We start from the raw sequence: 12,831 nt of genomic DNA on the forward strand, positions 1-12,831 counted from the left end.
AACAGTATATTTAAAAAGACTGACAAAGTTCACAAATTTGATACAATCCTACAGTATTGTACCCAATTAAAATATGATAAGAAACACAAATTCTTTTTTTTTTTTTTAAAAAAAGAAAGCACCACTAAATGCTATGTCTGTTTTTTTATAAGTAAAATCTCCCCCTGTAGCAAACCCTTCCTAACTCTGAGTACCACGAACATTTCAAAAAGGAAGACAAGGATAGTGTAGCAAGATTGTTAATGCTGCTTTTTGTTCGTGAGACAAAGGCAGTTTACATATAAGTAGCTGCTATTCTTCAACATATGCCTATACTTAATGCAATCAATGGAGTACAAGCATGGGATAGTTTCTGGATTTCTTTCCTTATCCCAGATGGAATCCGTAAGAAAAATGCTTCAAATCAGCCTATTTTCATTCAGTTAATCCATTAATGAAATAAGTAGAATATATATTTTCTTCCCACTTCTCTTCAAAGAATGCATACTCAGTGAGGGTGATCCCAAGCAATGTCTCACTAAGATCATTTGAACAAGGGACCTCAAAGCCTTGAGCTAAACTGAAAATTGAAGAATTGCCCTGCAAAATGCAGCATTGATCTGTGAAGTCTAATCAGGAGTGTAACACTCAGCAAAGGTGCTAGGGAAATCTCAAGATGATCACATTTCAGATGCTGACTACAAAGTTCTCTATAACATTTGAACATAAAGCAGCTATTATTGCTTCAGTTCTCAGGCCCTTATAAGGGTCAGATCTGTAGTTGAGACTGAACAGTACACCTTTACAGCACAATCCACTGTTAGGTTCACTGTAAAGAGACTGCAGCCCCTTTGATTTTCACATTTTGGACCTGAAATGTTGATGGGAAGTATGTTGTCATGTTTTCCAGCTGAATGGAACTGTAAGAGCTTATTCTTCTTGACAGCAGTGCAGAAATGCATGGACAGAGGCCTCTGGAGCTCACAGGAGTTTTCTCTTTTGTGCAGTCTTTTGCAAGCTTTCCAGCAGCTCAATAGAAGGGCTTAGAGTAGAATCCTCCCATTTCTGAGAGGCAGGAAAGTACAGATGCTTTGCTTAGTTTCTCTCACCAGCTGCCAATAGCACCTGGTTATTTTTATTTAAAGGTAAAGAATAAAGTTGTTACAAAGGACTATCGCATCTAAGGTCAGACTGGAGAAAGATGGAGCCAATTAAGAAAATAAAATATCTAAAGACATATGTACATGTCCTACCTCCAAAAGCAAACCTGGTACTGACATCTGAAAATGCATAGGGTGTTTTAGGAGATTCATGACTCTAAAGAGGGGGTGGGCTAATTCATGGATCTTGAGACCATAAGAAACAATAATTCTTCAGGGGCTAACAGATATTAAAATTTGCATCTTTTGCTTTCTCTTCTGCTTTGCCACTAAGGATCTCATGATTAAAAAAATCTTTTGGGCTTAACTCTCTCAGCCAAGAGAGATCTTGTACTCTAGGTGATCCTGCTCTAGCAGGGGGGTTAGACTTTCGAGGTCCCTTCCAACCCCTAAGATTCTGTTATTCTGTGTGATTCTGTGATCTTAGGCCCAAAATTCAAGATTGAAAGAGGTAACACTGGGATAGTTCAAAATGGATTTTTTGTTTGGTTTTGTTTTGCTTTTCTTTTTAGGCCCTAGGAGCAACTGGAACAGATTAGGCTCCAGTTGTGGCATTTTCCTATCCTGGCAAATCCACAGAGGAGTGTATGAATTTGGTAAACAAAAACTCTTGAAAACACTACTATGAATGTTTTTGGATCTGAGTTTAAATAACAAGAAGGCATGTTTCACTATGATGTGGCCTGCCCCAGACAGTAAAGGCAGAGTTATACCTGTCAGAAATACAGAATTTAATGACACAGATGGTATGGATCTTGAAGCCAATATAGCCTTAGTGTTTCAGAGTCAAAGCTGAAAGAAGTTGTAGTCAAATTTAGAGAACAAACTGGAATGCCTAAGGAGCTACACTGAGCGAGAGCCCTGAAAAAGAAGCAATGAATGCTAAAGGTCTTCAAACACGTTAGGAGAAAATTTAAAAGTGAATGCTAAATTAGAGCAATCTTTAGCTGTTATGCAGTTAACACAAAAAAATAAGCTATGACTCAGCTGTTCTTACCACTTTTATACTATATGAATTACTTATGAGTGGGGAAGCTCAAAGCATACTCCCAATCCCAGATACTGCTGGGAAGAAAAAAAATAAAAATCCACCTGAAGTACTTGCATATGAATTCCCAACAGTAGGAATATGTAGGTACACACATTTGCTTAGAGGAGAGTTGTAAAAGATTCAGCAATTCAGAGAGATATATTGTCATTTAAGAAAGCATCCAACTCTAAAAAGCTATATTAAGAATGCCTTAAAAAACCTCAACATATATTTACACATACCTTGATTCCAACCACTTGTCCAGACAGACCCTACAGTTTATTTTATTAATAAGAATATTAAAAGCTTTTTTTTTTTTTTTTTTTTTTTTACCTGTTCTAGCTGCATTGCGAGCTTGGTTGACTGTCATTTGTCCTGTCACATGCATGAGGACCTTGGTTTGTGGACTAGTCTGGATATGCGCTGCAGAAACCACAGCTGTGGGTACTGTGCTGGAGTTCACTGCCACCCCATTCCCCTGGAGCTTCTGAGATGTTCCACTAGCAGTGGAAGGGCTGACCACTGTTACCACTCGTCCTGTTTGGCCAGCAGTAGACATGGGAACTTTTGTTTGTGATGCACTTGTCACTGCCCTGCCAAAATTAAAAGCAAAACACTAAAACACAACTGAAAAACGAGTGAGTTACTAAAATCCACACCTCTTCTGTTATCCAACTGCAGCACTGAATACAAGAATAGACTCATTCTGGACTTGAAACTGGATAAATTATTTAGACACGTGCCTTGTAACTGGAGCCACGTAATTTCCAGGAAAAACACCAATCTTGCTTGTATGCATGGAAGTTCCCTTGAACCAGCCATCTTGGCAGCGTTCAAACACTAAGAACATTTCTCCCTTCCGCAGTTCCAGTTCATCATCTTTTCGAGGAGTGTAAGGGTATATAGCAATATACCTAAAAGACAGGAAAGTAGATGCAATTGATAAACCTAAAACAATTGAAAACATCACTTGTGTTTTCTAGCAGAGGAAGCTCACTGAGAGACAAGAAGGTAACGCAGAAAGGGTTACGTGTTAGTCAATACATTATACTGTTACAATATTAAAAAGAGAAGTTGTGGCAATATTAAAGGAAACAATGACCATTAGAAATATCCTCCTAACTACACTTCAATGTACAATACGTCCATTAAGACTGTCCATTTTCTTAATTAAGTTAGTGAACTTAATCAACCAGGTGTTTACTAACTACATATCCCAGCATGTCCCAATTCTGTCTCCCTACTCCTGTTTCTAGTATTGCTGAGACTCTGTGATATGCCAACAACTTTTTTTTTTTTTGTGGGGTGGGGAGCACGGAGAAGTTATGTTAGTTGGGAGTGAAAGATCAGTATCAGAACTACTTTTCACATTGCAAAACTGGAATCTCCCTGTGCAACTGCAGTGCTAAAAAAAGACGTTATCAGAACTTGAAGTCTATGGATAAGGTAGCTAAGCAGTTATTTATTTGTAATTATTATTTCTTCCTTTTTTTTCCTTCTAAGCAACATTAATGCATAATACAGTGCATCTGAAATGACAGTTAGAGTTCAGAAACATTTTTCATTTTCTCTTTTTAGAAAGAATCTTGGGAAAAAAACAAAACAAAGCAAACCCTGAAACTCCTGCAGTTGCATGCTGGGATATTCCTAGGGAAGACTTCAAATAAGATTGCGCAGCTTCCTATTATCACATTAAGAAGTGATACTGTTCTAACCACCACAGTGTTCCACCACAGTCTGAACACAAGAAAACAGTTCTACCATTTATATAAAAATGTTTGTTTAATTATGGACCCAGACCTATGGGAAATAGCATTCTAATAGATCGTATTTTCTCAAGAAGAATATACTTTTCTCAAGAGGCAGCCAATTAGGGTAGATGGGTAGAATATCCCCTTTTTTCAAGAAGGATCCACAATTACTTGCAATGCTAGTCTTTCCCACTCCCCTGGGAGTCCCAAGGGAAAAAAGTTGCTTTTCAAAACATTCTTTCATCAAAATGGTCTCTTGGGCACAGTAATGATACCATTAACTGTATGCTGCTTCTTTTTGCATTTTGTTCCTTGCTGTCCAAGCAGGAAGCTGCATTAACTGCAAAAATGCTTTAAAGGCAATATAGGAACCTGGTAAAGCAAGTCTAAAACATGCTTTAAAGGCAATATATGACACACTGGCAACAAAAGGCTTCACTGGTACATGATTTAGGGTTATCTACAAAGCCACATACTGAAGCTCTATGGGAAAGTAACTGATGTGCTTTAATTGGTGTTAATTAACTTCCCTTTTAGTTAAATCATTCCAAATTTCATTAGTATCCTCATATAGAGCAACCCTTTGAAGATTAAGTATGGGAATAAATTAGGTGGGAACTTGCTTAACTGTACTAAGCACAATAATCCATAAGAAGCAGTGTTAAAATGCTTGACACCAAAGAAACAGCCCAAATCCAGATGCACCTGCTATACAAGAAGGGTGCTCTTTTGGAGTGGGAGGAAATCTGGTGGGAAGACAAAAATAAAGACACAGAACAGAAGTCATCCTTGTATTATTCAAATGTATCCTATTATTAGACAGTTCAGTCACTCCTGATTTTTTTCTTTTATCGTCCTTATTCTCCAAGCTGCACACACAGAAGTTTTGAAAAAGGATTTTGTCAGCAGCACGTTAATATAGAAAATATTTTCACCCAGAAGGATAACACACATTTGCTTGTACGTATGAAGACATAATGCTAACCAGCAACTTTCTGCCTTCATTCCAAATTGCCACCCACTGATTAGCTGAACTGTAGAATCTTCAGTCAAATTTCAATCACAACTTACACAAGCAGTCTGACGATGACATGTTAATATACCAGACTAAATGAAACATAGCACTTTCTGTGTTTTGGCATAAGTTATTCCATATGAGAATAATATTTTCATTTAATACATAATAGAAAACACAGAATAAATCCACTACAGAGTTTGCCACTTGCAAGTTATACATTCTTCACTACTAATTCAAGGATTCATTCATCTTCTGCATGATAAATAGTTCACATTTTTTAAGTGAGTCCTCTCTATACACAGCAACAGTTGATTATGTTTACCTGAGACACAAATAATCCTTAGTATGACTGCTGTTTGGGGATATCACCTTTATGTATGTTTTGTTGCTTTTTTTCCAAGTTGTATGCTTGTCTTTCTGGGAATTGTAACCAGCTGGCACGACATAAGTACATGTGAAGTCATTGATCTCGTTCCATTTTTCTGACCAGTGAAAAGTTTCAGTTTTACTTACACACTTGGACGAGTTTGTGGTCGTAAATGTGCCATTTGCTCAGTCGATCCTGATGTAGGCCTTTGTATTACACCTGCAGACTGAGGTCCAGAAGATGCTGATGCAACGATTGCAGCAGACAAGAGAGGTGGTGGTGGAAGTGGGGGATTCATATTCTGATTTTACGAGAATAAAAAAAAGCAAAAGGTGATCAATTTTGTTTGATGAGTTGGATCAGCTGCAAAAAAGTATGCAGGAAATAAGGAAATGAGAAAAAAAACAGTGAAGTTCAGTATTCCTTTACCTACAGATACAATATAAATGGAAAGATAGGTATTTTTCTTTTTCCAGTTTAAAATCTTGAAGTCTTAGCAGCTAATTAAGCAAAGTACAAGCAATTTCTCTCAGCACAGGAAAAAAACAAAAGCATTGTTTCTAATTATAACATCTTTAGGATAGGACTCAACAAAAATTCAGAGGCATTCCAGGAGGTAGACTTTGCATCCTACTGCTGACTGTACTTCACAACATGATTGTTTTTGTAACCTGAAGCTGAAACATAATATACAATTCAGTAGCAGTGTACCCAAACCCACCCCTTCTGGGGGAAATTTTCTTTTGATGTATGAGTTACAAAAGCGAGCACAATTTGAGACCATAGTCACTGAGCTATTGTTACCACTTTCTCCTGTTCTTCTAGTTTAAAGAGTTAGCTTTTGAAATTTGGTATTATCAAGATTGGTAATCTTTAAATACACACCCCAGTAAAAAGGCACAGCTCATTTACAGGCAAATCCTAAAGGGGGTCCTGCCTACAGACTTCTGTGCCTTTTGAGAATCAATGGAGCAATTGTTACTTTCTGCTCTGTAAAGCCTCAGTTCTTTAGGACCTTGTGTACTGACACTCCTGGGAAAAGTCTCTCACAAAAGGAGAATTTTTCCTTTCCCCCTTCCAAAAATAATTATTTGTGTTACAACGCACACAAAAAGAGTCATAATAAACCAATAATATTTGAAAACGTAAGGCTGAATTAATTTCAAACATGACCTCCAACTTAATGCAATATTTCAATACTGAAACAAAACTCTAAACCATGCCAATTCAGGTTTAAAACCCATGTAACAAGAATATAAATAAACAAACTGCCCTGAAGTACTACCTGGCTCTCCCAGTACATCAGCATATAAATGCACAGCCTTACATTATCAGTTTGGAAAATATATAATTGAAAGTAATTTTAATTCCCCTCAAACAGCCTAATTCTAAAGGGCTTTTGTTGTGTTTCTAAACAAAAACCTTTAAAGAAAGTGAGTTTTCCTTCTGTATTGTGTGATTATTACCTCACTGCATTTCCCAAGTGTTAATAAAAAGACAGCTCTCTGAACTAGTCTTACACTGTCAAGACACAGTAAAGAACTGCATGATTAAAAGCTTTCAAATCTAGGGAAAACTACTTCTATCTTAATAGTTTTTCAGTTAAAATCCGTATGCTTAGTTATGATATTAACTGCATGGTATATTGTGAAATATTTTTATTTAAAGCTTTTTTCCTGATGGTACATAAACAATTTCTTAGGATGAAGTAGGCCTCCTGTATCCAACACAAAGCAGGTATTACCTGCTGGAGAAACATAAATGCCAGCTTTGATACTAACAGTTATTTACAAGAACAGCAGTTGCATTTGCTTCACCTTCTAGATCCCCATCTCTTCAACAATCTTCTTAAAATATCTTGATAATTCATACTAAAATATCAACATTTATCTTTCATTTTCTTTACAGCAGAAGTTATTTCCCCATCCCAGTCAGCTTTAACAACTGTTTTAGCTGAATCCAAGTGGAACATGAGCAACTCACTTTTAGGCAACCTGTCTACAGAACAGAAATTAAAATCTTTTTTTTGGCATCTAAATTCCATTTTACATGGTACAGCCTGTAAATCCACATTAGCAGATGATTAGCTGGAAATCTTTAAAATGAGACCTATTCATACAAGGTTATAATGATTCTACGCTTCCTGCATCTCTACAGGCATTGTATTTTATTCATTTGAACACACCATATACAATGAATTTTTTAGCTGCAGTAAAGGCACCTTCCTAACTCTGTTTTATTCTGTTTTATTCAGGTTCTGCTCCCCAACACGTGTCTATTACTATGATAATTAAACCTGCAGTGAGCCACAGCCCAATTAAACTCCTAAGGACTTGGCAAGTATTTAGAAATCTCAATAAAGAGGACAAGCTCCTTAGTCTGCACTGCTACACCTTGATCAAATAGATCAAAATGCTTTAGCCAAGTTTTCAGAAAGTTTTCTGGCATTCTTCCAGCTACCGAGAAACATAATTAAGCTCAAGCTAGTTTTGACAGTTTCCACATTCAACATTATGTGAAAACACACATGCAAACCCCATGTGACTTAACAAAATATGCTTACCAAAATAATTAAGAGTATATTTATTTTAGGCAATTGAGGGGAAAAATCAAAAGTTTCTGCAACTACTTTTCACACAACAAGTGTACTTTCAAGCATATAAACTGGCAACTTCGAATACTACCTATACTCATGCTCATATACGTTACTAAGTTTAAATACAATTAGGCTGTATTCCTGTATCAGTCAACTGAAGATCAATAATCAGCTCACATGAAGAATGACCAAAGGCACATCGGTGGAAAAAAATATTCACCAACTGACTTGCAAATCAAGGCTCATGTTTAACAAAATTCCTAGAACTGTAAATATATGTTACCAAGAACAGGCCCCTCATTCAGAAAAACTCATCATTTCTTTCAGCTGCCTCGTCATTCCAACAAAAGTCTATTTGAGATTTTGTTGGTTAAAACTCCGACAGTTCTTATTGACTGATACTGACTTACTGATACTATTGAATCAGCTGGAACTATGTGAAAGAGAACTAAATGTCATCAATATACTATAATCCTCACAGCTTAAGCCTCTGTAATAATAATTCAGACTACCTTATATACTTTAACATAAAGGGCCAAATTGTTTTGAGTGTAGCCAAGAGAACAGGACCAGAAAAAAAAGGGATTTTTAAATGCTGGAAATCCTCAGCCCTTAAGTGTACGTAAATGACTCAAATATAGACCACCTATTTCTGCTACTTAAATGCACATGCCAAGACAATTTCAAAGTCAATATATTCAATCTGCCACAGAAGCAATATGAATATCTAGGTTTTTCACAGTGCAAAATACTTTTAACTTAAGAGACTGTAAAGGCAGAATGAAAGGAAGGTAAGTCACCTTTTGTTGCTACGTTCTGTTTTTCTTCTGCTGCTTTTGAAAGTAATTAACTTTGCTGTGGTATTTTGTCTCTGTATTTCCTGTATCATGGTTCAAATCACATACTTCCTTTAAGAGTTTTTTCAGCACAATCTTTGGCAACTATATCTTCTCCATTAGATAACTACTTTATAAACTACATCCAAGAATTTCCTCCCAAATAAATGAGCCTTGCATAATTGTATGTGAATATTTTCACCCAACAACTACTGAACTTGACATCTGCTGTTTACATTTAATAAAGAACTTCAAATATACCAAGCACCTACAAGGTTCAAAAATGCCAGTGGCCAAGAAGAACAGACCAATTAATGCCCCCATTAAGGACAAAGCTGTGGTTTGAAGTCCCAAAGAACAGTGTAAGTGATAATATCAGAGTCAAAAGCCTCAGCTGTGAGGAGTTTGTCTAAGTTCATAGCTTCTTCAATTTCAAAGAATCAAACCCCAAAACACAAAATAAGATTTATGCTGCCAGCTACAGAACAAGGCTAAAGAATGGCTGCTGTAAAATAAAACTTTTAAATAATTATGACATGTTTTCTGAATGCAAATTACAATTTGCTTAAGTGATAAAGCAGCAGATAGCACATGTACTCGCTTGACAAAGCACTTCCATTCCTAAGTCTTATTTGCAGGAATTTTGACAGCAAATTTGTAAATTGCTTACTTCATACAAGTTTGGTACCAAACAGCATCTAGAAAAGGTTATTATGGACAAAATAAAATGAATACAATTGGCATTTTTTGAACCACCATAATATTTCCCAAAATAACAACATAACCAACTAAAATGTGATCCTATACATGTACCCAGATAAAAGACTCACAGGCTCCTTTGGGCTAGGAATTAAATCTCAACTTAAAGGAACTTGCTACCTAAACAGGACAAGCTCAAAGTATCTCCTCTTAACAATAAAAAAACCTCATCTTTCTTATAGAAGATAAGAAAAGACACTAACTTTTCTTTGCTTTTACATTCAGGACAGATATATGTACGAAAAATTCATAAATTCAAGATTACTGTGACGGAATATAACCTTCTTTTCTTCACTAATGGGGAATCACACGCATCCTCTCTGATTTCCTCATTCTCCCTTCATCTGAGTCTGGCATGAAATAAAGGAGGTTGTATAAAAAACTTTCTCTCAAAGAGCAAACAATTACTTTAAACAGTGTTATAAACATGAAAACAGTTGACAGGAAGAAGATCCAATTAAACCATCTTCTTGCTAAAGACAAACTCTCTCTATTCCAATCCAACTCCCTTGTAATGTGATTAATATTCAGAAATTAAGAAAAAACCTAAAGGGGGAAGCTTAGAGAAAAGTAGGAGTTCATTACTTACAAAAGGAAAAAACACAAAAGCAGAAGGACTCAAACCAACCACTTTTGATGTATTAAAATTAATGCTTAGAGTGTCAAGGAGGGTATTTCCAGAAGGGAAACATGTAGTGAGACAAGAAAATGACTTTCTCTCTTGACCTGTCAGAATCGTTTTGAACATTTTTTAGATTACAGCAGGAGTTTATGAAGAAAGAATTAAAGTGGACGTAAAAGATACACTTCACAGCCTGTGACTTTAAACTGCATCATCATTTAATATCACCTATAGTAAAACAACACAGGAATTACCTGACTGTAGCCTGAGCTGCCAGTCTGTATTTTAGTCATACTGAAAACAAGTCAAGAAGAAACAGAACATTCTGTACAGAAGGTTATTGACTTTTAAAGAGGGTGGTAGAGAATAATTCAGATTCTCAGTGAGAATTATATGCCTAATGTGAAACATAACCAGGAACTTGGTTATCACAAATGGAATGTAGGACTCCAGGATACAGGGCGATCATATGGCAGGAGTTTCACTCCATGCTACATTTAGCAGTGTAATTTAATTCCTGTGGGTACCAACGGTGAGATCACTTCTGAGCAAGGTTATGCAACTAGAGCACCCAAGGTGGCTTAATAACTTTGCACTAGAACCAAAATAAAGTATTTTTCCATGTTGGCATGAAAGAAAGAAATACTGATTCTTAATAACAATGTCTTTATTACTGAGAGGGGGGTGGGGAAAAAAAAAAGCAACTTCTGACAGGACTTCTGAAATTATTCTCTTCAAAATGTGAGTATCTTGGGGCACAAATTACTCAATGTTTGCAACATATATGTGAGCTAGACTTGTATTCTGCCTAACAGCAGAAATGATATCAACACTAATTTTGTTTGCTCAGTACTCATACACCTTATCTGAAGAACAGGATAAAAGAAGTATAAAAGATTACATAATTAGTATCTAAGCAGCTAATTGTTTCTACTATTAGCCATACACCTCATATGCAAGGACCTGAGAGTCCTTCCTGGTGGACACCAAGTTGATTACAAACCAACAATGTGCCCTTGTGGCAAAGAAGGATAATGATACCCTGGGCTTCATCAGGAGGAGTCTTGCCAGCAGGTCGAGGTGATTCTTCCTCTATTCTCAACTCCGATGAGGCCAAACCTGGAGTACTGTGTTCAGTTCTTGGCTCCCCAGTACAACAGAGACATGGACATTCTGGAGAGTCCAGCAAAGGACCACAAAGATAATTAAGGGACTGGAGCATGTCTCCTAAGAGGAAAGGCCGTGAGAACTGGGACTGTTCAGCTCAGTGAAGGATCAGCAGGATCTCATCCATGTATTTAAAAACCTTAAGAGAAAGTACAAAGATGAAGGAGCTGTGCTCTTTTCAGTGATGCTCAATGAAACAGAAACCGGAACACAGGAGGTTCAGTCTGAATATCAGGAAACAGTTTTTCACTGTGAGAGTGACTGAGCACTGGCACAGGTGGTTGAGGGCAAAGGGGTTGCAGAGTCTCCAGCGTTGGAGATACTCAAAAGCTACTGGGACACCATACTGGGCAACTGGCTCTAGGTGGCCCTACTTGAGCAGGGAGGTTAGACTAGATCACCTCCAGCAGTCCCTTCAAACCTCAAGCACTCTGTGACATTAAAATATGAACCTAAATAGAAGAAGATTGTTAATTGGTTTGACATTACTATACATTTAACAGTAGTACTGCACAGATGATCCACAGATTGAAGGAATCATTAACAATAAAAGGATAAAGCACTGCTACAGTGCAACCTGCGTTATTCCGTAAGGGCAAAAACACAGGGTCTGTATAACTGCCAATAAGTTGACCTGTTCAAAGAACAAAGAACGTGAAATATGTTGACTACAATGAGAGCAATTATTACATCATTACTGAGAATGAAAATTTATGGGATCAAAGTGGATATTTAGGTGAACATAATCTTTGTGCTACACTCAGGCCAAATGAATGGATGCAAATTATCAAGATACAAACATCAGCCTAACAGGATAAAAGTAAAAGGGTGATACTATCAATATTTGCCTCACTGAAAATGACCATGTAGTACTGCACCCCATTCTAGAATATACTTGCCATGTGCTTACTACACCAGAAAGAAGCACTGGATATAATTCAGAAAACAGCAGCATCATAATCTTAAGGACTGGAAAACTAACTTCAAGAGTCCCACAGAAAGCTGTCAACAAGCAAAATGAGACAGAGCCACAACAAAACATTTATGTAAACAACAAAAAGTTGAAAATAGAAGCAGAAAACTGTCTTTGATTTTGCAGACAAATGTGTAAAATTATCCAAGTGCCAGGTGAAAACAGAACAAGACAAATTTAGCAGCAAGGCTATTTATCATGTTTTACTTGCTTTAAAAAAACTGTAAGGATAATTAGACACCTAAACAAGATCAAGCCTTGGGGTTTTTTTGTTCAGGTTGTTTTGTTTTTTTTAAAACAAAGTAGAGATTTATTTTTCAGTTGTGCTCCCCCTTTTGCACCTCCCCCACCCCCATAGGTTAGAGGCATAATTTTTGGACTTTAAACAAGAAGTAAATTTTAAGAATTCCTAGGATCAAAACAAAGGCTTATTAAGTTCCCTTGAAGATATCTGAAAACAGGTATCCACAATCTTTACTGCAGTTAAGGTCAGACTCTGATAAGTGCGGTATGATACAGGACATTCCAGAGCTTCCCCACCACAAGCATAGCAAAATAAGAATTTCACTTGGT

The 12,831-nt window shown here is 36.7% G+C and overlaps 1 protein-coding gene across 3 annotated transcripts in view; it reads right to left on the reverse strand.

Moving 5' to 3' along the window:
- Positions 1–12,831, reverse strand: part of SH3RF1 (SH3 domain containing ring finger 1) — an 83,586-nt gene that overhangs the window by 12,158 nt on the left and 58,597 nt on the right. For all 3 annotated transcript variants that reach the window (XM_051616483.1, XM_051616484.1, XM_051616485.1), the window contains exons 7-9: positions 5,452–5,606; positions 2,913–3,083; positions 2,503–2,762 (exon numbers count right to left, since the gene is read on the reverse strand). In XM_051616483.1, the coding sequence (XP_051472443.1) occupies positions 2,503–2,762; positions 2,913–3,083; positions 5,452–5,606 (586 nt within the window). The remainder of the gene's footprint in view (positions 1–2,502; positions 2,763–2,912; positions 3,084–5,451; positions 5,607–12,831) is intronic.

This window comes from Apus apus, chromosome 4 (genome assembly GCF_020740795.1).
Source record: "Apus apus isolate bApuApu2 chromosome 4, bApuApu2.pri.cur, whole genome shotgun sequence".
NCBI lineage: Eukaryota > Metazoa > Chordata > Aves > Apodiformes > Apodidae > Apus > Apus apus.